We start from the raw sequence: 25,661 nt of genomic DNA on the forward strand, positions 1-25,661 counted from the left end.
AGCAGAACAAACTTACCAGGAACCAACGTTTGGGCCAGGAGTAGTGGGAGGAGCTGCCTAATAAAGAGCCTGCTGGCAACGTATAGGCCAAGGAGCCTAATCTCTGCAGGACACCACAGGTTTAAATTCCTGCAGAGACCGGCAACGCCCCCCTAAAGCCACATGGAAACACATTCAGATGCAGCAGTGCTAAGGAGTGCTGCAAGAGGCAAAACTCAGTGAACTGGCCTGACGCGAGGAGAAGCCGTGTGGTGACTACGGTGAATAGGGCGACACTGAGGAGGCATGCGAGTTACCGCTATGACAACTATAATTCAAATCAAACAAAAAAAGCCCCTGTACGGCCATGTGGATTGAAAATAAAAAAATTATCGCACTTGAAAGCAAGGGAGGAAAAAATAACAGCGTAAAAAACTCAAAGTTCTTGAAGGCGCTAAGGGGATAATCGATTTATTCAACAATCAGTATTATGCGAACAAAGTTTTCTAAGGGATTAAAGGATTAAAAAAAATAGCTATTAGTTATAAATGTGGTAAAATAATAAAATAAGCAACACTTAACTATTCAATCATTGGCACTCCAGGGCCATTGCAGCATGGTCCCCACTAGCCCCTGCAGTGATTTTGTCATTTCCAGTTCATTGGTCAAGTGTTTTATATACTGTAACTGTGTGACCACTGACCAGTGACTTGGCGCAGGAGTCTCATGACTTCTTCTTTGCATCATAGGTGGGTAGCGGAGTAGAGGCGCTGGAGTCGTGGGGAATTGAATGGGTAAGTAAGTTTATTTTATCATTATCACTATTATTGTAGTTTTTACCCCATTTTGCTTAAATTCTGGACAACCGTTTAACTAATTATATAATTTCTTGAGTCTGGTAGACAAACATGGTTATTAGTACTACTTTTGGCAAATTTAATTAGCTGTAACCATTGTTGATACAAATGGATTTTTACTGGTGCATTACAGTGTACAGTGTATGTAGTTATCATGTAGATAAGCAATACAAGAAAATAACACCTTTCCATAATTCTGAGTTATGTGAGCTTTGTCCTGATAAGTGATTGATAAGAAATGGGCATACAGATTCCTCAGTGACAGTCTGCAGATCCCAGCATCAGCTTACCGTCAATACATCACCATGCAAACCCATAAGACTGTAATATTATTTTTTGTTTTTTTCACTCTCATTTTTTGCAAGCCAATTCTGAGGAATGGAAAAGCAAAGAATAACAAACTGCTGGTGATTTCATTTGATGGATTTCGATGGAATTATGATCAAGACGTTGATACTCCACTCTTGGACTACTTGGCAGAAATTGGAGTAAAGGCAAAATACGTCAGCCCACCATTTGTAACAATGACATCCCCCTCTCACTTCACCACCATTACAGGTAAGTCTGAAAATTTAATAGAAAGATATCAATTTTTCTTGAGCTTCACAAAATGTTTACCAAGTAGTAATATAATACATTAAACTGTACAATCCATAGGCCTTTACATATGTCAATGAAAATGGTTAATGTTAATAACAAGAGATTAACATCTGTGAAGAGCCAGATCTTGCAGATTTCATCATTTCACTAGATAAGTGTGAAAATATTTTATTAAATGGCCTGGATACGGCTTGCAGACCATTAGTAACTGATGATCGCCTTCATGATTCACAGGAAATCGTATAATGTAGGTACTGAAAGAGAAGAGTTCAGAGATGACTTTTACCAGTGAGAGCAGTATATAACATAGCCAACTCTAATGTAAGATGTAACAATGTATAAAGGTGTGCTCAATTTACCATTATTCAGCCATATTAACCCTAACCTAAAAGGTATGTACTGTGGCTGTCCATGTTACATTGACATAGCACACTGGCAGCACACTGACCAATGTTATTCAATAGGGCTGTTCAGATGGCAGTTTTTCCCACAAACTGAGTGTCCATGCAAAAGAAATCACAGCATGAACTAGCCTCTTTCGTATTTGGTCTTGTAAACTGTTTCTAACTACTGATATGTAAAAAAATGGATGCCATATGGATTTTAAAAAAATAGGACATAAAGATGGCACACGGAAGGCATGCGGAGTGAATATGGATGGCAATATGGATGGAAATCTTTTGGTTTTCTTCTGGATGAAAATCGGACGATTCTTAATACCCTCTTCTGACTCCGGCCTAAGATGCAGAAAACAGCAAAACCAAATTTGAATTTACCTTTAAATTAATATAAAGTGTTACTCCCAAGATAGTAAGTTTTTCCCTATTCATAGGATTCTTGGCGCTCTCAAGCACAGGACACTGGAATCAAGAACTGGGCTCTACAGAGCTCTGTCTTGAATGGAGCACATACACTGTGTTCCAAATTATTATGCAAATAATATTTTCTCAGATTTTCCCAAATTACCTATATGAATTGCAGTCATTGTAATTTTCCAGTCAAATAACTATTAGAGTACAATTGAAAGGTTTTTGTACAAACTGCCTATGATAACAGTATATTTTTTAAAAAATAAAACACTCAAACTGCACTCAAAATGCATGTTCCAAATTATTATGCACAGCAGAGTTTTCAACCTTTTCATTTTAATAAAGAACAAAAAAATGGTCATTTTTGAAATTATAAGCATTAGCAGGTTATTACAAACTGAAATCAAACAGTTTTCAACTCAAAACTTTATTCTAGGTGATGTAACATTTGCACATAGGACCCCTTGTTCGAAAGGAGCTTCTGAACTCTCTCATTCATTGAATTTGTCAGGTTTTGGATGGTTTCTGTTTCAATTGTTTTGCATGAGGACAGAATACCCTCCCAGAGTTGTTGCTTAGATGTGAACTGCCTCCCTCCATCATAGACACTCCTTTTGATGATGCTCCAGAGGTTCTCAATGGGGTTGAGGTCAGGGGAGCACGGGGGCCACACCATAAGTTTGTCCCCTTTTATGCCCACAGCAGCCAGAGATGCAGATGTGTTATGTGCAGCATGAGATGGGCACTCTTGACCACGTTTCTGTCCAGCTGCCTCGGACCTTGGCGGGCAAACGTATGTTCCGTTTCCCTGGATCCTATATGGTGCCTTCCTAACGGGTGTAGTGAGGGGCCGCAACATGAGCAATGCCACGGCCTCCGGTTACTAGCTGAGGGTAGTTGCTCTCCTCCACTAGATGGGGGATCTGGTTCCCTTTCTTGGCCTGACCCCCCTACTCTGGTAGTGGCGGGCGTACGGTGGTGACTTGCCGGTCCGTACCCCTGGGGTCCCTTCACTCCACTCCTGGAGCCTCCTCTGTTCCTCTCCTCTCCTTTCTCCTCCTCCAGGCCCAGGCCTTGGGACTTGGCCTGCCTGCGGAGCAGAGCCCGTGTAGAGCCCCTGCTCCCAGCCTTCTCCTCTCTTCTCTCTTCCCCCAGATGGTGCCCACCTTATATACTCCTACTTTTCAGGGCACCCAGAATCTACTCTCCCCACCCACACACTACCGGGTTCCCCCTTTCTAGGTGTTCCCTCCCCCCACTCCAGCCAGGGACAGGGGCAGTTGTGCTCAACCTTGGGAACATTGTCGCCCTGTTCCCCAGAAATGTGGTTTAGTGCATGCGGGTGTTAGGGACCTGAGCCACACTCCATCCTTACCTGGGAGTGAGATATCACACCTCTGGGTGAGATGCAATACCTCTGTAGCGACCGAACCCTCGGGGCGCTACACTTCCATCCGCTCTAGAGCTGGCGGAGAAATTCATCCAGCACATCTTCCATCTTCACGGGTTCCCTCATCACATCATGTCTGACCGAGGTGTCCAATTCACATCCAGATTGTGGCAAACTTTGTGCAAGCTTCTGGATGTAGTACTAGACTTCTCGTCTGCATACCACCCTCAATCCAACGGACAGGTAGAGAGAATCAACCAGATTTTGGCCAACTTCCTGCGGCACTTCACAAAAACAATAATGACGATTGGGTCAAGCTCTTACCATGGGCAGAGTTCTCCTATAACAACCACGTAAGTGAGTCTTCTGCAAGTTCTCCATTCTTTGTCTTTGGGCAACAGCCAGGAATCCCTCTTTCAGTGTTGGTCGCTTCTGGCGTACCAGCAGCCGATGCTTTCACAAAGGATTTCTCAACGGTATGGAAGGAAAACAAGGCCACTTTAGAGAAATTGTCTGAGTGTATGAAGAGGCATGTGGACAAGAGACGCTCAGATCCACCTTGTTATCATCCAGGGGGTAAGGTGTGGCTATTTTCTAAGTACATACAGTACGTCTCAAGATTCCATCCTACAAGTTGAGTCCTCGCTTCATCGGTCCCTTTGAAGTTATCAAATTAATGCCATATAATATAAGTTGAAGCCACCAGCCTCTTTGTGAGCACCCAATTCCTTCCACATGTCCCTCTTGAAGCGGTTATCTTGAGTCCCTTCTTCAAGGATCCTGGTGCTATGCCTGCTCCCATCAGCTCCAAGGAGGTCTTTGAGATGAAGAATATCTTAGCCCTAAAGAAGGTGAGAGGAAAAACATTTTTTAGTTGACTGGAGGGGATTTGGTCCTGAATAAAAGTCTTGGGAGCCCAATGAAAATATTGATGCTCCACTTCTACAGAAATTCCTAGTGGGCTTGAAGAAAAGGGAGCATGAGGGAGGTACTGTTAGAACAGCGCTGTCACCCCTGAATGAGTCCCCTTCCTCCTCCCAACAGGGATGCCGGCGTGTTAATTTGCCCACCCGCACTCACTCGGCATCTGTCTCCTCCCAGAACTTGTATGCAGCTTCCTGGGAGTGTGCTTAGGGAGCGCAGCATGGACGCTTCTGAAAACATCCCCAGCCAATAGCTGGGAGACATCTGATATTTAAGGCACATTCCCCTATTGGGAGGTGCCTTAGCAACTTTAGCATTCCGTGTGTTTCCTGCTACCTAGTTGTAAGGTCCCTCTACCTGTGCTCCCTGAATCTTATCCTGTCCGTCCTGCCTGCCCTGTCTGAACTTGATCCTGTCTGCCCTGCTGTAATCTGTTCCTGAGGCCGTCCTACCTCTACCAAGTTCAAAACCTGATCCGTCTTGTCCGCACCTATACTGCTACCCTCACCAATCTGAACCTGTGATCCTGTATCCAAGTCCGTCCTGTGTTCCTGAACCTATCTTATCCGATCCAGTATCTGTTCTGTCTACCAGCCCCACATCCTCCTGTTAACCAGTTCCTAGCCGGTCCTGCTTCCCTGCCCCTTTGGGGGGTCAGCTGCCGCGGCTCCGGGGTCTGTCCTGGAGTAACATCTGGTATTCACCTGGGTTCAAGTCTAACCTAACTACACTATCAGGGGCTCTAGTAAAGAACCAGGTGGTCACTTATTTAAGCGCCTCCAGGCTCTCTCCAAACTGTGGCACAGTGGTTCCACAGCCACATATGTAAAAGCTGGAAGAACAATAGTGAGCAGTAATAGACCTTAATATTTCATTCTAGCTGTGACGATACAGCGTAAAATCTTAATTAGCCAGACGATTAGATTTGTTAATCCAAGAGAAATACCTTATTGTGTTTTATTAGAGATTGCTGGCTTTGTTTTATTAATGTTCTGCTTGCTCGTCAGTTTATGTACATGAATTTAACTTGTAAAGTGTCCAGCATTCCACTAATCTCATTAGTATCTCAGGAGCCTCTAACCATTTTTCAAAAATCATCTAGACCCATTGTGTAAGTGTTGAAAGAAGATTCGGCGGAGCCTTCACCACAGGGAGTCTCACATGTGGACCCAGGTGATTTGGTCGACCTGAGAAAGATACCTCCACTAATGCACACTTAGCTTTGGAGAGGGAAGGTGAGAGCAGTTCTGCCATTCAGGGGGCTGAGCCCAGAGAAGCAGAAGGGACATGTGTTTTTGTAGCAGTCAGATTTGGAAAACAGAATCAAAGAGGATCAGAAAGACTTCACAAGGAGTATGAGAGACATCCTTCAGGAAAGTAGATGGATTGCATGGCATCCAAAGAAACACAGATTTGAATTCTACATGATTCTAACCTAAGGGTACCAGCCTTGATTGGAAAGATTTGGATCTGCTTCATTAACCATCAGAGAAACCATGGATACATTTTGGGGAGACCAGGAGAGGACGAAGAAGTCACCTGGCCCCATTGGATATGTTGTTTGGAGTTGCTAGAAGGGACCCACCAGTCACCTGGCCCTATGGAAACTCTCAGAGAGGCCAGGCCAACCTGAAATACACCTGACTAAGTCACAAATCAGAAAAAAATCATGTGCAAACAGTGTACCAAATGGTCACTGAATCATACTCATCGATTTAATGCTCAGAGTGAGTTGCCGAACATTTTTTCCATAAACCCGCCCCGCCTCATCTTTACTATGCCCTATATGCTTTGGTTACTCTCCAGTCTCTATTTTGTTCCCTTGATGCACATCTGTCTAATGACAATGCATCGAAACAGCATCAACAGCAGCACCTGGAAGACTTCTGTGGCAATTTGGGAAATTTTCTTGCTTCTGTGGGAGTCTAGGAGGTCTGCTTTTCTTCTGCAGGACACTTCTAGACATTTCAAGAGAGTGGGGAAGTGGACATATTTGGGCAGTATACATTGTGGCATAGGTGCTTTAAGTCCCATCTTAGCAGAATATGTTAGCTAAACATGCAAAGTGAGGTGAATTTTAAAGACATATTTTAGGAAACTTTTTTAAACTATTTTAACACATTAAAAGAAATTATGCATATCCCCCTCAATTAACCACAGCTCCCATTCTGGCACTCTTCTGGTACCTACTAGTCTCTGGTTCCTGGTACCACCTTTGACAAACTTCAAATGGCTGCAAAGAGTGGCTGAGCCAATCCTTGGTAGCATTGATTCATCTTAGTCATGGATTTGGCTTAGTGGGCATTTTTACCTATTTCCTATGTGTTTAGTATGGGACCAGGAAACAAAGAGCAGCGAGGATCAGAAGTGCCCCCAAACAGAACCTATGGAAAATGAGGTGCGTATAATTTCTTTTATAATGTTAAAGCATTTTGAAGAATTTAAAATAAATATTCCATGGAACACCCCTTTAAAATGAGCTGCATGAAAAAATGCTTTCATAAACAAAACCAATCAGACCATATTTCCTACTAAACACCATCCCCATCTCTGTCTCATAGCTTTTCATTCAGTTTCCTGCTGCTACCAAATAACCTCGGGCAGATGTATTCAGCTTTCTCCACATTAAATCTGCTGATCACACTGCAGATAATTTCTTTTGTTGAATTTGTTATTCGTGAAATTCATAATTGGTAATTCCCCCAAAGCAAATTACACATTTCCATTACAGTAAATTATATCCCAATGCAATTTCCAAGCTTTAAAAATATAATACTATTTAATTATATTCTATGTAAAACTGTTCAACCACCTACTTGTTTTGCCTATTTTTTTTTTACTGTTTCCGAAAGTTTCCTTCTGTATCATCATCTAACCTGGATTTTATGACTCTTTCAGGCCGCTGGATTGAAGATCATGGTGTTATCCACAATATGATGTTTAATCCTGAAACCCTTGAAAAGTTTACTTACAAAAAAACCCAAAATATGTCCGAATGGTGGGACAATGGAGTCCTTCCACTATGGATCACGGCACAGAATCAGGTGACATACAGCACTGTAAATACTGTATATGCTAGTTGTTAAAGGGAGTCTGTCACCCCTAAATCGCATTTCAATTATTCAAGTATGTAGAGAACGTAATATTCATACTTCTAGTGTAGATTTTACTTCTTAAACTGAACAGAAAAATGTTATTTTATATTTAAATTGAGGACTCCTCGGTCCACACTTGGTATGGCCAAGGGTCCAGTGAACAATTCCGCCCCCTTAACCGACATGCTGCCTGCCTTCCCTTAGCTTGATTAACAACATTCGCCCTGCAGGGCTGCACTGACAATGCTGGAACTGAACGCATACACTAAGTATCAGTATGGCCACACTCTTATCCCCCGCTCCTGTCTACAGCGCCCAATTGCTGCAGACAGGATCACATAGCCACTCACTACTGTGTTCTCCTGTCTGCAGCAAGCAAGAGTTGCAGACAGAAGAGGGATGAGAATGTAGCCACAATGACACAGTGTATATCTACTCACTTACTGTCGTGTCAGTTCGGACGTGCAGGGACAGAGATCCAATTGTGGTAGTGCTTGCTCTGGGTGTGTTGATTGATGGGGTTGCACTGTGCACTAAGTCTATGGCCCAGAAAGGGTGCACCAAGGAGCCCTTTATTTATATATGAGTCAAAAACATTTTTCTGTCCAACTAAAGAAGTATTTCATATATGGCAGGAATTAGTATCAGTATGGGTTGAGTCCCCTATAGGATTGTATCAGTAGTCCAAATCACATTTTGGGGGTCACAGACTCACTTCATATGCTCAGAAATTAAATAAGGTGCCATGTACATGACAAAGCAGTTTGCTTGGAGCTTGTACTGCAGCACCCAATGTCCCTTCAATCACACGTACCTTATTTATGCTGAATGTATTAGTATTTTTCATCATAATTTTAGCAACAAAACATAAAGAGTGGACCCACCAATCACTATACAACACCCAACGATTAAGATCCCACAATGTTGCGTGACCTAATGTAAACACTGCCCTCTCAATTGATTGCTTATGTTGGTTTTACCTGTAGTTCACTGTGGCTGCATTCACATGTTGTGGCTGAGTTGGAATTTTTGCAGGCGTGACTGGCTCCGTGTGCTCGTCCGGCTACGGTATTTGCAAGATCTAGTCTGGTAGTATAAAATCGGACCAGAATAGTGCATGATGCAATTTCTTCTGAATAGACCATGAGTCCGTGTGAAAAATCGACCACGTGTACTGGTACATTGTCTATAATTGGTCCGTGTTCTCCTCATGTGGCCAGTGGCGCGAATGGACAGCACACATATGTCTGAACGAGCCCTAAATAAAATGGCCATAGAGCAACAAAATTATATAGGCCTACCTTGTATCTTGCATACTTCCAGCCAGGGCTGTGGAGTTGGTAAGCCAAATCTCTGACTCTGACTCCAACTCCGACTCCTCAATTTCCATGACACCGACTCCACGACGCCCTCATACATGGCTCATGTTTAAGTGATAAATTTACTGTAGCACAGATTCATCTCAGCTAAAAGTCTAGACCCTTAGATCAGGAATAGGACAGACATTTATAGGACATTTCATAACTTTTTCAAATTCTTATGAAAAAAATATTCCCCACAAACTGCATTGAATTACTGTACCCAATTTATTATATATTTTAGGAGTTGGAGTCGGTCCATTTTATACCGACTCCGATTCCGACTCCACGACTCTGACTCCACAGCCCTGCTCCTAGCGCAGCTCCAGGTGATGGAAGGCCTCTCATTATGGCAGAGACCTGTAAATCACCTACAGTGGTGTTGGGAAGTGCAGACCAGGGCCGATGCTGGACTAGTCTCGTGACTGGCTAAGGTCCCCGGTCGATACTTCAAACTCTATTCTCTCTGGTACAAGGAAGAGTACCGAATGAAAATAATACCAGTGTGCAATCGTGCATCCAGGTTCTGATTAATGCTGCCCATGGTTTAAGCAGCATGAAGCAGGTGATAGGTTGCCTTTAAACTTTACTGCATAATGGGTAAACAATACAAAGCAAATCATTACATTTTTCTACTAAGTAAAACTTGAGTATGAAGTAGACCTAACACAAAAAAAAAACAAAATTGAATATTTTTACACCAGCTTTTTCTAAAATCCCAATGTGGCTGCACAACCTAATCAAATGACGCATAATATCTATTCACTTTACAATAATACAATTAAAAAAAATGTCCTTTGCAGCATAGAACAAAGCAGGTAATTCCGGGCTAATCAATTCCATTATTGTCTGGTGAACAATGGAGGATATTTCCCAGTTTTTCAAAGACAAATGGACTACCAGGATGCAGCAGACCCACATAAAGATGGCGGCTACACAGGTGCAAAATACTGATGAGACAATCACCCACAACCTACCATTTCATGGAGGGGGTGACTGCTTAGTATTAGAATTGCACAAAAAAAAGGCTTGCATAGGGTGCTGTTCACACTAGGGTAGTGCACAGTATCCGGCTTACAGCCTATTAGTTACGCCCATACTATTGCACCCCCTGGGAACCCTAGTTTACAATGCCCGCACTGATGGACCAGACTGCACCCTGGAATAAAAGTGTGCAAAAATACATATATATATATGTGACACCCCAGGGGTCTGGTTGTCACAGTGATAGAGATATTACGTCTGAGAGCAGGTGGGAGGTCCTTTGGTCAGGGATCCTGTGCATGCCACACCTCCTGCCCAGCCTTGGGAGGGGAAGAACTTCCCCTGTATAAACCCGGGGCTGAGGCAGGGTTAGTGAGTCCAGGAAGAGTAGAGACAAGAGCAGCATAGGAAGCAGCAGAGTCACAAGGAGTCAGGGGCTGGCAGCTAAAGAGCTCGCCCTGACTAAGAGGATTCTTTACCGGACCCGGAGTCCGAGGCTGTGGGGACTAACTTCTACCCAGCAGCAGAATCCGTCAGGCAGGGGATTTCAGGTCCCCTGGCCCAGAAGCCCGAAGGCCCGGTCGCACGCGTGGGACCAGCACCGCCATCGTGGAGCGGAAGCCATTAGAAGGCCCCGAGTCACCGGCCATACGGGTGAGCACCACACGGTACACTCAGGGACGTGGGCTACTTACATCAGCTTCTAGCAAGGTAGCCAGAAGAGTACAGTCAGCTTGGGAGGCCTACAACTACGCCTGGCCAGGGGAGATCCCATCTGCTCAAGGACTGACCAGGCCCCGTTCGCTAGCAAGTACTCCGGGAGGGTCTATCGTTGTTACCAGTAAAGACCCTGAACGCTACCATACCGTCTCTGAGTGGTTCCTGCTACCCCCATCATCCACGTCGGCTGCCCTGAGGCCATACCCCTCCCGTTGGGGGTTATACTATCACGCTGCACCATCCTTCCACCGGCCTCAGCGGTCTGCCCTGCAGCAGCAGCCCCCTGGCTGCATTCAACGGGTGGCGTAGTCATCAACCATTTTCTACCGCTAACAGACTGCCGTCCAGTTTGACTCCCTGGGCACGGACCGGGTCACCGCCACGAGACTACAACCCTAAACAGATCCGGCTCCGGGTAAGCTCCCGCGTGCGCAACGCAGCGCGACACAGGCCCAGGGGCGCGTCAACTTTGGCGTAGTCGGCAGGATCACGTGCCCGCAACCACCGGGTACTGCGTGCCTGAAAAGCAAAGACTGTTCAAACTTACCAGTGGTGAAGATTCCCGCCATCGGTGAAGATTCCCGCCATCCGGCGCCATCTTCAGCCTTCTTCCCGCCATCGGTGAAGTTTCCCGCCATCCGGCGCCATCTTCAGCCTTCTTCCCGCCATCCGTGGAGTTTTCCCGCCATTGGACGCCATCTTGAGGACGCCGCGCGGGAAGAAGAGGGGCGTGGACTCCGAAAGCGCGCGAGAACTGAAGCCCCGCCTCACGTCCGGACGTTGCGTAAGGTCCTGGAAGGAGCCCAGCAGACGCCGACGTCACAGGAGCGCGACGGAAGGTCCTCAACCCTGACGATCCACTGCGGAGCCGCGGCCTACGGAACAGGATCATCGCAAGGTAGGCCACGGTCCACTAGGGGGGAGGAAGATGTCGGATACGGAGGAGAGCTCCACTGCCTCAACCCCCGCCAGCGCTACCGCTGTTGCAGTTATGCCCTTCACCATGCCCTATATCCCGGGAGCAGCTTGGCTACCCCAGTACTCAGGGGAGTCACATACCCTGCATGACTTTAGAGAAAAGCTGGATAGCCTCTTCCAGGTGTACCCCCTCACAGAAGAGCAAAAAGTGAGCATCCTGGTGGCCCAACTAACTGGGGCAGCCAAAAGGGAAGTAAAATCCTGGCCACCTGGGAGGAAGACTGTCGCAGGGATACTAACCCGGCTGAAGGACACCTTTGATACCCGCACCTCAGCCGAGATTAAACTTAGATTCTACGGGTGCAAGCAGCGAGCGCATGAGAGTATAAGGGACTATGCACTCAACCTACAAGAGGCCCTGAGGGCCATTAAGCAGACCGACCCTAATGGAGTGGGAAACGAGGACAGGCTGTTGACCGAACAATTTATAGAGGGTTTATATTGCAATGCCCACCGCACCCAGTTGCGGGCAATGGCCTTACAGGACCCTCATCTAGAATTTGCACAGTTCAAGGACAGAGCCATCCGGGTGCTCCGAGAACCGGCACCAGGTGGCGTTGTGACCCACAGACGCCCCACTACCACTTACTACCAGGAGGCGGCGCCCTTGTCAGCAGGGCCTGTGGGAGCTGATGCGCAGGCTTTGGACAATGACCCGGCTCCAGACCTACACCATCAGGTCCAAGAGCTAGCTAAAAGCGTTGCTGCGCTAACCCGAACTGTGCAGTCTTTACAGGTTTCCACTCCAGGGAAGATCCAGCTGGCATCCGGACCGGAGGACATCCCGTGGCGTCGACCAAGGAGGACCCCACCGGCCAGAGGAAGACCCAGTGACCGATACAGCGAGGACGGACGACCCATCTGCCGCCGCTGCAATCAACCCGGACATATGGAAAGGTACTGTTCTTTAAACGGACACAACCTGGGGTAGAGGGCCAACCCCCAGGAAAAAGATCACCAGGCCCATCGAACTGGCGCGACAGATATGTGGGAGGACGTCCAGTCTTGCCTGTGGTACTGGATGGCATTCCCATGAGTGCCCTACTGGACACCGGGTCACAGGTCACCACCATCCCGTACGTGCTCTTCAAGCAGTACTGGAATGACTCGGATATTACCCGCTACCCTGACGACGACTTGAGTATCATCGCCAGCAATGGTCAGCCCGTGCCACAGATCGGATTTAAAGAGGTGACCATCAAAATTGGTAGAGTCGAACTGGCCGCACAGGGACTGATCATTGTAGATATTGACAAACATGAGAGTCACCCAAAAATAACTCTAGGAACTAATGTAATTGAAAATTGTCTTGCAGAGGTGATTTTCCTTTTACAGCAGGTTGCCAAGAATGCCAGCTCCGGCGAGCAGCGGGTGCTCCAGAAAGAGATCCGGGCACTGATGCAACGGCAACAAGTGGAACTCTCCGGCGGTGAGATTGGTAGCGTAAGAATGTGTGACCCTTTTCCTATTGCCATGCCCCCAAAAAGTGAAATGATGATTTGGTGCCGGGCAGCTATTGGTCTGAGAGGTAGAGATTACCAGGCAATGGTAGAACCAGTTTACTCAGACAGTAGGCCCACCATTTTGACAGCACGGGGGGTGGTCAATGTACGCCATGGGAGGGTGCCCGTTCGCATAATAAATATCGGGGAGAGGGAAGTGTACCTGCCCCGGTATGCCACGCTAGCCAAATTATATACCACTAATCAAAATTCTATACAATCTGTGGAACCCTTGCCTCCATCTCACCCGGAGGAAGGTAACGGCTCTAAGAAAGACATGGAGGACTGGTGTCAGCAACTACATCTGGGTACTGACTCCACTCCCTCACACCAGAAACAAGGAGTCTATCGGGTGGTTCAAGAGTATGAGAGAGTGTTTAGTAAACACCCGTTAGACTTCGGGCGAGTCAAGGGGGTAGAACACCGCATCCCCACGGGAGATCATCCTCCCATAAAAGAGAGGTATCGACCCGTACCCCCTGCACATTACCAACACGCCAAGGGGATGCTTAGAGACATGAAGGAGGCTGGGGTAATCCGGGATAGCTGTAGCCCCTGGGCAGCCCCACTAGTTTTAGTCAAAAAGAAAGACAACACCATGAGGATGTGTGTAGATTACCGGAAAATCAACCGTATCACACACAAGGATGCGTACCCCTTACCAAGGATAGAGGAGTCATTGGCTGCTTTAAGATCTGCTAACTTCTTCTCTACCTTGGATCTCACTAGCGGGTACTGGCAGGTTCCTGTAGCAGAGGCGGACCGGGAGAAGACCGCATTCACCACCCCGATGGGACTTAGCGAGTTCACCTGCATGCCGTTCGGACTCTGCAACGCCCCAGGAACCTTCCAACGATTAATGGAGTGCTGTCTGGGCCACAGAAACTTCGAGACGGTCCTGTTGTACCTGGACGATGTCATCGTATACTCCAAAACGTATGAGGACCACCTGAAACACCTGGCGGAGGTGTTCGAAGCTCTGGCGAGTTACGGCCTAAAGGTGAAACCCTCCAAGTGTCACCTCCTGAAACCAAAGGTGCAATACCTGGGACACGTGGTGAGCGCTGACGGAGTGGCTCCCGACCCTGATAAGATCACCGCAATCAAAGGATGGCCAAGCCCTTCCAGCGTAAAAGAAGTGCGGCAGTTCCTAGGGTTGGTAGGCTACTACCGAAGGTTTATTCCCGGTTTCACCAAAAAGGCGGCGCCTATGCAGGACCTCCTGATAGGCCAGTCCCGGAAGGCCAAGAACCAGAAGCCGCCCTTCAAATGGGAAGAGCTAGAGGAAGAGTCCTTCCGCCAGCTGAAGATGGCCCTCACGGGGGATGAAATCTTGGCGTATCCGGACTATAGCCAGCCCTTCATCCTCTACACCGACGCCAGTAACGTCGGGCTAGGAGCCGTACTGTCCCAGATTCAGCAGGGGAAAGAGCGAGTAATCGCCTATGCCAGCCGAAAACTGCGACCCACCGAAAGGAATCCCGAGAATTATAGCTCATTTAAGCTAGAGTTCCTGGCCGTGGTATGGGCAGTCACCGAGCGCTTTAAGCATTACCTCGCTTCTTCCCGGTTCACCGTATACACGGATAACAACCCGCTGACACACCTGGACACGGCAAGACTCGGTGCCCTGGAGCAGAGGTGGATGGCCCGTCTGTCCAACTACGAGTTCACAATTAAATACCGGGCAGGGCGCTCCAATACCAACGCGGACGCCCTGTCCAGGATGCCCAACCTGCCGGACGGAGGAGAAGATCCGGAGGGACTGGAAGAAGTTGAACTCCCTGCGTTCCACCGTCATGGGACTATCCAGTATTCCCACCGGGTAAGGAGTAAGCAGGCTGCTACGTTGAACCCCTTACCTCACTACAACTGGGCGGAAACGCAAGACAGCGACCCTGCCGTCCGACTGGTGAAGGAGATGCTGACTCGCCCGGAGGCTAGCCTGGAATCAGACACTCCAGAGGAAGCCAAACAACTATGGGCAGAGAAGAGTCGACTGTTCCTTTACAAGGGGAAGTTGTGCCGCAGAATGGTTAACTCCAGGACGCATGAACTACTCTGGCAAGTAGTGGTGCCACGAAGAGACGCAGCCATGGTGATGGAGGCATACCACGACGGAGCTGGACACTTCGGGTGGAAAAAGCTGGAGTTCCTGCTGCGCGAGCGGTTCCACTGGGTAGGCATGAGGGGAACCATCGAGAAGTGGTGCAGAGACTGTGGCCCGTGCAATCTGAGAAGGAAGGACCGGGCCAGCCAGAAGACTCCCCTGCAGTCCATCGTCACCCGGCAACCGTTGGAACTGGTAGCCTTGGATCATGTAAAACTGACCCCCAGCAGAAGTGGCTACGTCTACGCGTTAACCATCGTGGATCATTACTCCCGGTTTCTGGTTGTCGTCCCCGTCAAGGACTTAACGGCTCGAACAGCAGCTAGAGCCTTCCAGCAGCACTTTTGCCGTCCACACGGGTACCCGGACCAAGTGCTGACGGACCAGGGACCTGCCTTTGAAGCGGAGGTCTTCCAGGAATTCTGCAATCTGTATGGCTGCCGGAAGATAAGGACGACACCCTACCATCCGCAAACTAATGGACTTTGTGAGAAAATGAACCAGGTGGTAATGGATCTTCTAAAAACGTTGCCCCTGGAAGAACGCAGTCTGTGGCCTGAGAAGTTGCCCGATCTGGTGGACCTATACAACCACATCCCGGTAGGTTCCACCAACTGTACCCCGGCTTACCTAATGAGGGCAAGACCTGGTAAGTTACCTGTTGACCTGGAAATGGGAGTCCTGACGCCCGAGGACACTTCACCAGAAACAGACTGGGACACAGAGAGGCAGCAGCAGTACCGGAAAGTACAGGAGAGCGTGGAGCGAAGTCTCTGTCAGGCTAGGGAAAGACAAGAGAAGACTTACAACCAGTATGCTCCCGCTGTTCCCCTGGTACCCGGAGAGCAGGTCTTGAAGAGGAAGAGACGGCTCCACAAGTTGGACGACCAGTGGGAGAAGGACCCGTACACCGTACTGCCCTCAAGCCACGAGAACCCGAAGGTCTGTACCATCAGTAAAGACGGAGGGGAAACCACAGCCATTGTATCCCGGGACCACCTGAAGAAGTGCCCCGAACAACTGAGGAACCCTGAGGAGGAACAGGAAGACCATCGACCCGTGGAAGAAAGGGAAGATATGGTTAGTACCGTGCTCGGGGACTTCCCTCGGTCTTGGACTCAAGTCAATGGTGCAGTTGTGGTACCCGTACTCACCTTCCTCCAACCATCATCCCAAGAACCTACGGAGCAACGGGTAGAGCTGGAAGAGCAGCCGGTCCAGGAGGCAGAAGACTCCACCCAAGCGGAACAGGAGAATCCACCCTCTGCTTATAGTGAGCCTGCCGTACCCCTAGTGAGACAAAGAGCCGGTAGACAGCTGCCCAGTTTACCCTTGACAGCTCCTACACCCTGTAGTTCAGGGCCAGACAGTCAGCTCCGTAGGTCCACTAGGGCCACTAGAGGCCAGTTACCCGCACGTTGGAGGATCTAAATATTTAAGTTGTTTTACAATGTTTACCTGTTTATTGTTGCTTGTGTGTAATTTTGTGTTTCTAGTTGTTTTTAGGAGTCTTCGGTGGATTTACCGGGAATCCTTTGTATATAGTTGGAGCGTAACCCAGGATGGACTAGAGACTGTTAAGGACTCGGGGTAGGACAGACCCCTACCTGGTTACGTCTCCCTGTGTTGGTGAAATGGACACCTTTGCTTTTCTTCAAAGACTGCACCCGGTTGCGGACATCCGTGACCATCTTATTGTGTTTCCTTATTGTATTTTATTGTTCTTTGATATACCTTGTTATATTTTTCTAAAAAGTGTTTAGTCCCGGAGTACTAAATTTCACTAGGGGGGAGTGTGACACCCCAGGGGTCTGGTTGTCACAGTGATAGAGATATTACGTCTGAGAGCAGGTGGGAGGTCCTTTGGTCAGGGATCCTGTGCATGCCACACCTCCTGCCCAGCCTTGGGAGGGGAAGAACTTCCCCTGTATAAACCCGGGGCTGAGGCAGGGTTAGTGAGTCCAGGAAGAGTAGAGACAAGAGCAGCATAGGAAGCAGCAGAGTCACAAGGAGTCAGGGGCTGGCAGCTAAAGAGCTCGCCCTGACTAAGAGGATTCTTTACCGGACCCGGAGTCCGAGGCTGTGGGGACTAACTTCTACCCAGCAGCAGAATCCGTCAGGCAGGGGATTTCAGGTCCCCTGGCCCAGAAGCCCGAAGGCCCGGTCGCACGCGTGGGACCAGCACCGCCATCGTGGAGCGGAAGCCATTAGAAGGCCCCGAGTCACCGGCCATACGGGTGAGCACCACACGGTACACTCAGGGACGTGGGCTACTTACATCAGCTTCTAGCAAGGTAGCCAGAAGAGTACAGTCAGCTTGGGAGGCCTACAACTACGCCTGGCCAGGGGAGATCCCATCTGCTCAAGGACTGACCAGGCCCCGTTCGCTAGCAAGTACTCCGGGAGGGTCTATCGTTGTTACCAGTAAAGACCCTGAACGCTACCATACCGTCTCTGAGTGGTTCCTGCTACCCCCATCATCCACGTCGGCTGCCCTGAGGCCATACCCCTCCCGTTGGGGGTTATACTATCACGCTGCACCATCCTTCCACCGGCCTCAGCGGTCTGCCCTGCAGCAGCAGCCCCCTGGCTGCATTCAACGGGTGGCGTAGTCATCAACCATTTTCTACCGCTAACAGACTGCCGTCCAGTTTGACTCCCTGGGCACGGACCGGGTCACCGCCACGAGACTACAACCCTAAACAGATCCGGCTCCGGGTAAGCTCCCGCGTGCGCAACGCAGCGCGACACAGGCCCAGGGGCGCGTCATATATATATATATAATATATGAGGTATTAGTTGAAATTTTGGCCAAAATACGTAAGCTCATAACCCCCGTCAAGGGTCCTCATGCTTACGAGCCCCAGGGCGTGCACTTGGATAGTACCGGGCAGCCGCCTAGTCTAATAGTATGGACTTAACTAATAGGCTGTAAGCCAGATACTGTGCACTACCCTAGTGTGAACAGCACCCTATACAAGCCTTTTTTTGTGCAATTCTAATACTAAGCAGTCACCCCCTCCATGAACTGGCAGGTTGTGAGTGATGGTCTCATCAGTATTTTGCACCTGTGTAGCCGCCATATTTATGTGGGTCTGCTGCATCCTGGTAGTGCCTTTGGCTTTGAAGATCTGGGCAGGTAAACATTGCTGCCCTTTTTTGCTGTTATTTTTAAATTTTTGTGGGAATTTTAATTCTTCTTAGTCTGGCTTTTGCAGTTGGTATTTCTCTGTTTTACCTATGTGTGCCCACGATGCGTTTTTTTAAGCGTTTCCGCAGAGGCAATTCCACTGCAGAAACGCTTAAAAAACGCTTGGTAGAAGGTCTGCCATGTTCCCCAATGATAATCCCCATGTGCTGTGCACATGCTGCGGAAATTTCCGCTGCGGATTATCATTGCGGAAAACAGCGCAGCACTACCAATTATTTTGCGGAAACGCTGCGTTTTCGCCGCCATTGACTTGCATTGGAACACATGGAATCCGCATCACTGCATCCGTACATGCGGAATCCATGCATTTCAATGTGCGGATGGTACCCGGGTTTGGAGAAGAGGAGACTCTCCTCCGGACCCGGGTACCATAGAACCTGTAAAAAAAAGAATAAAATAAAAAATATACATTATATTTACCTTCTGATGGTCCCCGGTGTCCTCAGCGATGCATCTCGGCATGGCGGCAGCTCGAGATGGTCTGAAAAGGACCTGCCATGATGTCATTTAGTCAAGTGACGGGTCACGCGACCGCTGACATCGGCAGGTCCTTTAGTCCACCGCGAGCTGCTGGCAAGCCAAGACGCATCGAATAAAGACTGCGGGGGCCATCAGAAGGTAAGTATATATTTATTTTTTACCATTCTTTACGATCACACTACATAAATCCATGCTATTTGCATGGATTTATATAGTGTGACCAAGTTGTCAAGCACTTTCCAAGTGATGCTGAAATCGCTTGTCAACCCGCATGCGGAAATGCATGTGAAGAACGCTTCACATCCGCTTGTCCCTGGCAGGAAAAACGCATGTACAATCCGCATGTACAATCCGCATGTACAATCCGCATGAGTTTTTTCTGCCAGGGAGATGCAGAAACGCTCAGGAAAAAATCCGGAGCATTTCTGCATCGTGGGCACATAGCCTAACACGAGAGAAACTAGGAAAAATAAAAGTAGGAAATTAAGGGAGGAATATTTGTTCTTTTTTTTTTTGGAGTATTTTACATTTTTGAGTTCCTTTAAAGTGACTCTGTCACCAGGTTATTGTTACCCCATCTGAGAGCAGCATGATGTAGGGGCAGAGATCCTGACTCTAGCAATGTGTCTCTTACTTTACTGGTTGCTGCAATTTTGATAAGATCCCAGATTTATCTGCTGCGGATCTACTAATTCTCTGAATGCTGAGCTCTGTTTCACCCCTCCCATACTACTGATTGGCTGCTTTCTGTGTACACTGTGCATAGGTAGCTAGCTGTCAAATTTCGGTAATGGTGTGGTTGGATTACTTGGCAGCAGGTGTACTAGTCAACTAGTTGATAATCTCTTGCTGATTAAAGAGTGATTTTATCAACATTACAACAAGCAGCTTAGTAAGTGACACATCACTGGAATCAAGGTCTCTGCCTATATATCAGTCTGGTCTCAGATTAGGTGACAAAAACCTGGTGATATATTCCTTTTAATAGTGAAAAGATTTGTTTCTTTCCAGCATTGTATGAAATCATGCATTGATACTGATATTCTTATAAAATATAGCTGTAAAACAAAGCAAGTTTTATCAGTAGCATGTCATATATTACCCAATGACCTACATTTCTAACTACAGTATTTATTACCTTATTTATGCTGATTGTACATGTCAGCATATATGTGAATGTAAGTGAATAATGATAAGCAAAATGGTCAAAGAGCAGTAAAATGAATATTTTGATGAGTTGTCTTTTATTTAACTTATAGAGGGTCAGTTATCAAAAATGAAGCTGAATAAAATGACAACTTGATATCTGTGATCCAATGTCTTATTCCAGAGAAATCCACATTTTTCTTGTATGTAAATGAGCTGTTCAGGACTATGGGCCGGACACTGATCTGCATGAGAGTCTGCCTACATGGATTATTTTAAATGATAGGAGGAGTTACCAGTGTGAGACGTGTAACTAACACAGAACAGCAAAACTGAACTTTGTCTTCTTGCAAACATATTTTATGCAGCTCTGAGCTCTGCTGTATGGCAACAATATTGCAGCCCTGTCTGTCTATGAGCTGGAGGCTGGAGCTGAGAGGACCCTGCAGATGTGTCAGTATAATCACACACAGCTCTGCAGTGAGATCAGGAGAGCAGAGAGCGGCCATCACACATCACACTGGTAACTCCCCTTCATGTATAATAAGCTCTGGGGGCAGATTCTCATGCAAATCAGTGTCCAGCCCATAGTCCTGAACAGCTCATTTACATGTAAGAAAAACATGGATTTCCCTGGAATTAGACATCCGGTTGCAGATATCAAGGTGTCATTTTATTCAGGTTCCTATGACCTGCATGCCCATATAGACGGCTTAGGAGGGACGATCCTACTGACAGATTCCCTTTAAGTCTTAAAGGCCACAACATTTTTGAAACCAGATTAGAATGTTATCAAATAAAAAATGTCAAACTTGTTACAAGTCACTCAAACAGTGTTTCATGGCCAGACTCTATGACTAGCATATCCCAGTGACACTTAGGTTTACACTGTCAGCCAATATAAAAGGATCTGGAATTTACTGGAGGCACCTGGGTTGTACCCACTGAGTAGCTGCTGGTCAGTGGAGCAAGTGGAGGGTGGAATGGTTTGCAAGTCAGGTCAATACTAGAGAGATACAAAATCAAAGGCCAAGTCAAGGGAAAACGTGGGTCAAGGCAGAGGTCAGGCAGAGATATGATGCAGAAGAGCTGTTAAACAGTTCGAGGTCAAATCCAATTAGGCAATAAAGTGATTAATAAGCAGAGTGGTTAATCCAAAATAAAGTCTGCCAGAGGAGGGAAAATCCCCATTGGCTACCAAAATCATTCTGCCATTGAGCCGCTGACTGACTCTAGAAATTGCCTGGTCAGCTTGATCTAACATAAATATAATAATAGGCACTAAGTTAGTGGCCGGGCAGTGAACACTCCACCCAACAGGAAGGGAAACTCTTCTCCCGCACTTGGGGACTTAGTGAGGTTTGGCAGTGAGGCATACATGTTGCCCAACTGGAGGGTAGACTATTCTCTCAACAGAGGACTCAGATGCAGTATAGGCTGTGTAGCGAGCCCACCATCCAGCAATGATGTCACTGCAGTCTCCTCTACTGTCAGCACTTCCTAGGAAGTCAAAACGAAGGCATCAACACCAGAAGTGGTGAATATATAACAATACCCCCCATACCAGTCCCCTGCCTCATCTTATCAATCCTGATTAATATGATTCCCAGTACTCTAACAATCTCTGGTTGGCTATGGTGGTCACGTGGCTAGATGTTACATTTCTATATTTGTCTACATCTGATCACAAGCCATCCCAAAAAGTGACTTTTGCTACCAACTACTGGTTAGCTGCACCTAAGCAGCACATGTGGGGAAGTACAAAGATTGACAGGGGGTTCAGAACTGTTATTTTATAACACTCTAAGATGCTTTCAGATTTTTTTGTATGGATGGACAACCCCATATGCATGAGCTCTCATAGTCAGAGTACAAGCAAGTATGTCCTAGGTTTGAAAATAACTGAAATGTATAGTAGTGTAAAAAAATTGATTACTTTATAAAACAGGCTGAAAATGGATAAGGAGACTAAAAAAAGGCTGAAGGAAGAGTCCTTGTCTTTATTTGTTTTTTTTTTGGTCTTTTCAGGGCTTTAAAGCGGGATCTTTTCACTACCCCGGAGGAAATGCTAACTACAGTGGTAAATCAGTCAATAAAGCACTGGCAGAAACATCTGATCACCCTGATGGTGACGAGAACGAGTGGAGAGAAAACATAGATATTGTCATGAAGTGGTTCAATGAAGATGGTTTGGACTTTGTTACCCTGTACTATGGAGAACCTGATAAAAGCGGACACATATATGGCCCAGAAACTGAAGAGAGAAAAACAATTATTAAACAAATAGATAGAACTATTGGATATCTTTTAGAAGCAATTGAAATAAACAACCTTAAAGATACATTGAATGTAATTATTACATCCGATCATGGCATGACCACAGTGAAGAAAGAACCTCTTGTAGAAGAAATTAAGCTGTCAAATTATATTTCCTTCCAAGACTTGGTTAAATTTGACATTCTAGACTATGGTGGTTTTGGAATGATTGTACCAAAAGAAGGCAAGGAAGAAGAACTTTATCAGAAACTTAAAACTGCACACGATCATTTGAAGGTATATAAGAAGCAGGAATTTCCTCAACGTCTCCATTATTCCAAACATGAAAGGATTTTGCCGATTTTGCTTTACGGAGATCTGGGCTACAGTGCAAATGGAGTAAGTATTATTTTACACTAATCTCCTTGCTTTACATTTATTTTTGTCTCTGGTGTTTCCATGGTTGTATTAATAGATAAAAGAACCCACTAATTAGAAGAGATGCAATGTTTGGTCTTGTAATGGATGTAAAGAAAAGTGGACATACACATGAGGAAAAGTCAACTGGACATGATGCTATAGGAAAGAGGATAGGACAGTTCAGTTTCAACTTTTTGTTCTAAAGGAACACACAACTGCCCTATTTGATCACATGCACAATCGTACAATGCATGTATGGGACCAAATCATCAAGATTGGCCAGTTTTGCAGAAAGTAGAAAGCCGTGAGTTCATTACGAGGTGCACACCACTTAATGAATTTGCCACCTCTCCTAAGTGGAGTGTGCCTCTGCGAGCTGCACTAGAAATGCTACTCCAGTCATGGACTGATTTCACTTGTATTCACACTTGTATTGAGCAAGGCCGAGCACGTCTAGCCGGAAAGTGGCTGGGAGTATGCATTTCGCCAACTTCCAGCACTGGAAAATCATAACCGCATGCATTGTGCATGCTGTCAGGATTCACAACTCTGCTGTCACATAGAATCCTTAAGATCCATGCATTGAATTTAAATAGTTCAGGTTTAGATCAGCTGTCTGAGCGATGTTGGATCCCTTACTGTTGAAGATTGCCGGGGACCCTGGAGAAAAGACAGGAGTGGTTATCACTGCTTCAATCTTCTCATATACACAATGCTAAAAATGCACTGTGCATGGAATAAAGGCACACAGCCAGAGGCATAGCAGCCTACACAGGACCCCACACACCACCACCAAGGGTCACCGAAGCAGAAGGAAGCACCTACCCTTCATGATACTTGCCTCCCAAATCTAGAAACCCTCATAGTGATGTTTGAAAAAGACCATCTCTGGTCGAAACGTCATAACATATCGCTTTAAGCTCCATATACTCTGAGCTTTATGGTGTGGTGAATGTAAAAATTGTGAATAAACTTTTCCACTTTTTTGCAAAAAGTGCGGCTATTATCTATACATGGAATAAAGGCAAACACAGCTGAGCCCCAGTTACAAAAAAGTAATTTAAACAAATATATATCAATTATTAAAGTCCCCAAAAATTTTTTTGGTCTTTGTGAAACAGACCATAAAGTTAACAAAATAGGAGTAATAAATATAAAAAATATAGTAAAAATATAGTACCCAACAATCTTTTTCAAACTTTAAGATGGAATTTTTTTTACAAAAAAAAAAAATAAAATGTATAAAATAGGTAGATCTTATAAATATAAAAATTGTCACAAAAATAATCCCACATTGGTCATCAAAAAAGTGTTAAAATCAGGAGTAATTGCTATTCGGAACAATGCAGACAATTTTTCCCTTATTATCATAGTCACTCTTGTGGCCCCACATATCAAGATTACTTTTACTGCAAAAAGGATGATAAAATTGTATCTTACCCATAGTTGCATAATTTTGCAATTAGTCTAAAGGAAGTACAAATGTGTCTATTATACATTAACAATTCATGAACTAGCAAAAAAAAAACCTCATTCTACAGGAAGCAGATGGGGGAATTAATAAAATGCCACAGAACAGACAAAGACTGCTTATTGTCAGCAGAAGACAAGTTATTCAAGAAAATAAACTTATTCTATTAGACATGAGATGTACGGTTCTACTCTAGCAGACAGCACAACTCTTCTGATACTCTAGACAGCAAATTAACTCACTAAAGACTTCCATTACAATTCATCGCTGTTTGGTAAATGTTGCAATTACTTTGTATATAATATAATAACATTTTATAATCTGTTCTGTCCAAATTTTAAACCAATTGCATTCTGAAAGAATAGAGTCATAGCTAAATTGTAAGTTACTTTAAAACTACATGAACATATGTTAACCCCAAAAAGAGAGAATAGACAACACAAGTTTATTTGAAAGCAGAATCATATTCTAACTTTCTGTAGGAAAATATTTAGATTTGAGAGTCCTCAGTGGTTGATACCTTTTAATGGGTAACTGAAAAGATGGTAACAAGTTGCAAGCTTTCGAGACTACGCAGGTCTCTTCATCAGGCTAGTATAACATAAAATCTGAACAATATCGGACCTTTTTTTTTTTTTACGGTGATGGGTATGGGCCCTTACAGTTACAGCTCTGGCAGCCATGGTGGTAGGGGCACTGGCAGTGGTATTGACTCACTGAGAAAACTGTACGCCAAGTCATTAATAATGCTGCCAATGTTAATAATACTGCTGATTGAGAACCAAACCCAGTTGTCAAGAAGGTGGAGTTGGAATTAAAGAGCAGAGCCAATGTCCAGCCAAAAGATCTTCTGGGGGAAGAGCTGCTTCTTCTGTGGTAACCTCAGAAGTAGGTGAAGTGATGTTTGATGTTAGAATAGGAAGTTAAATAATGCCCGAAAACTCTGGTGGTTGTTGGTGGTAGTGATTCCTGTATGCAGACATCTCAGGTTATTTTTCACGTTTCCTGAGGACAAATCTATTGCAGTGTGCAGGCCCCATTTTTGGAAAACAAGCCATATACATCTTGGCACAAATAGACTAGGAACTATGTTTCTCCAACATCACTTGAAACGTCACGTAGGAAAAGCAAACCGTAGGAAAAGCAAACTGACCAGCAAGATGAGCAAGGCTCAAGCTGCCCTCCTACTTCTTCTCATTATCATCTTTATGGTAGCCAGTTCACATCCACAAGTAGTGTCTGATCGATGTCACCAGCCCCTTCATCGTCATTAACTGCTTTCTGTACTCTTCCTGCTCTCCTCTGTTGTATCGTAAGTTAGCTTTTTTTTTGTGTACAAGAAATGTACATTCAGTTATCAGTTTATTAGTG

At 45.9% G+C, this 25,661-nt stretch overlaps 1 protein-coding gene across 1 annotated transcript in view; it reads left to right on the top strand.

Moving 5' to 3' along the window:
* Positions 1–1,051: 1,051 nt before the first annotated feature.
* Positions 1,052–25,661, top strand: part of LOC141162079 (ectonucleotide pyrophosphatase/phosphodiesterase family member 7-like) — a 68,812-nt gene continuing 44,202 nt past the window's right edge. Inside the window, exons 1-3 of the mRNA XM_073647792.1 lie at positions 1,052–1,394; positions 7,458–7,603; positions 22,172–22,798. Of these exons, the coding sequence (XP_073503893.1) occupies positions 1,142–1,394; positions 7,458–7,603; positions 22,172–22,798 (1,026 nt within the window). The 5' untranslated portion in view covers positions 1,052–1,141. The remainder of the gene's footprint in view (positions 1,395–7,457; positions 7,604–22,171; positions 22,799–25,661) is intronic.

Source organism: Phyllobates terribilis, unplaced genomic scaffold (genome assembly GCF_046119375.1).
Source record: "Phyllobates terribilis strain yellow unplaced genomic scaffold, ASM4611937v1 Scaffold_9__5_contigs__length_417890890, whole genome shotgun sequence".
Lineage (NCBI taxonomy): Eukaryota > Metazoa > Chordata > Amphibia > Anura > Dendrobatidae > Phyllobates > Phyllobates terribilis.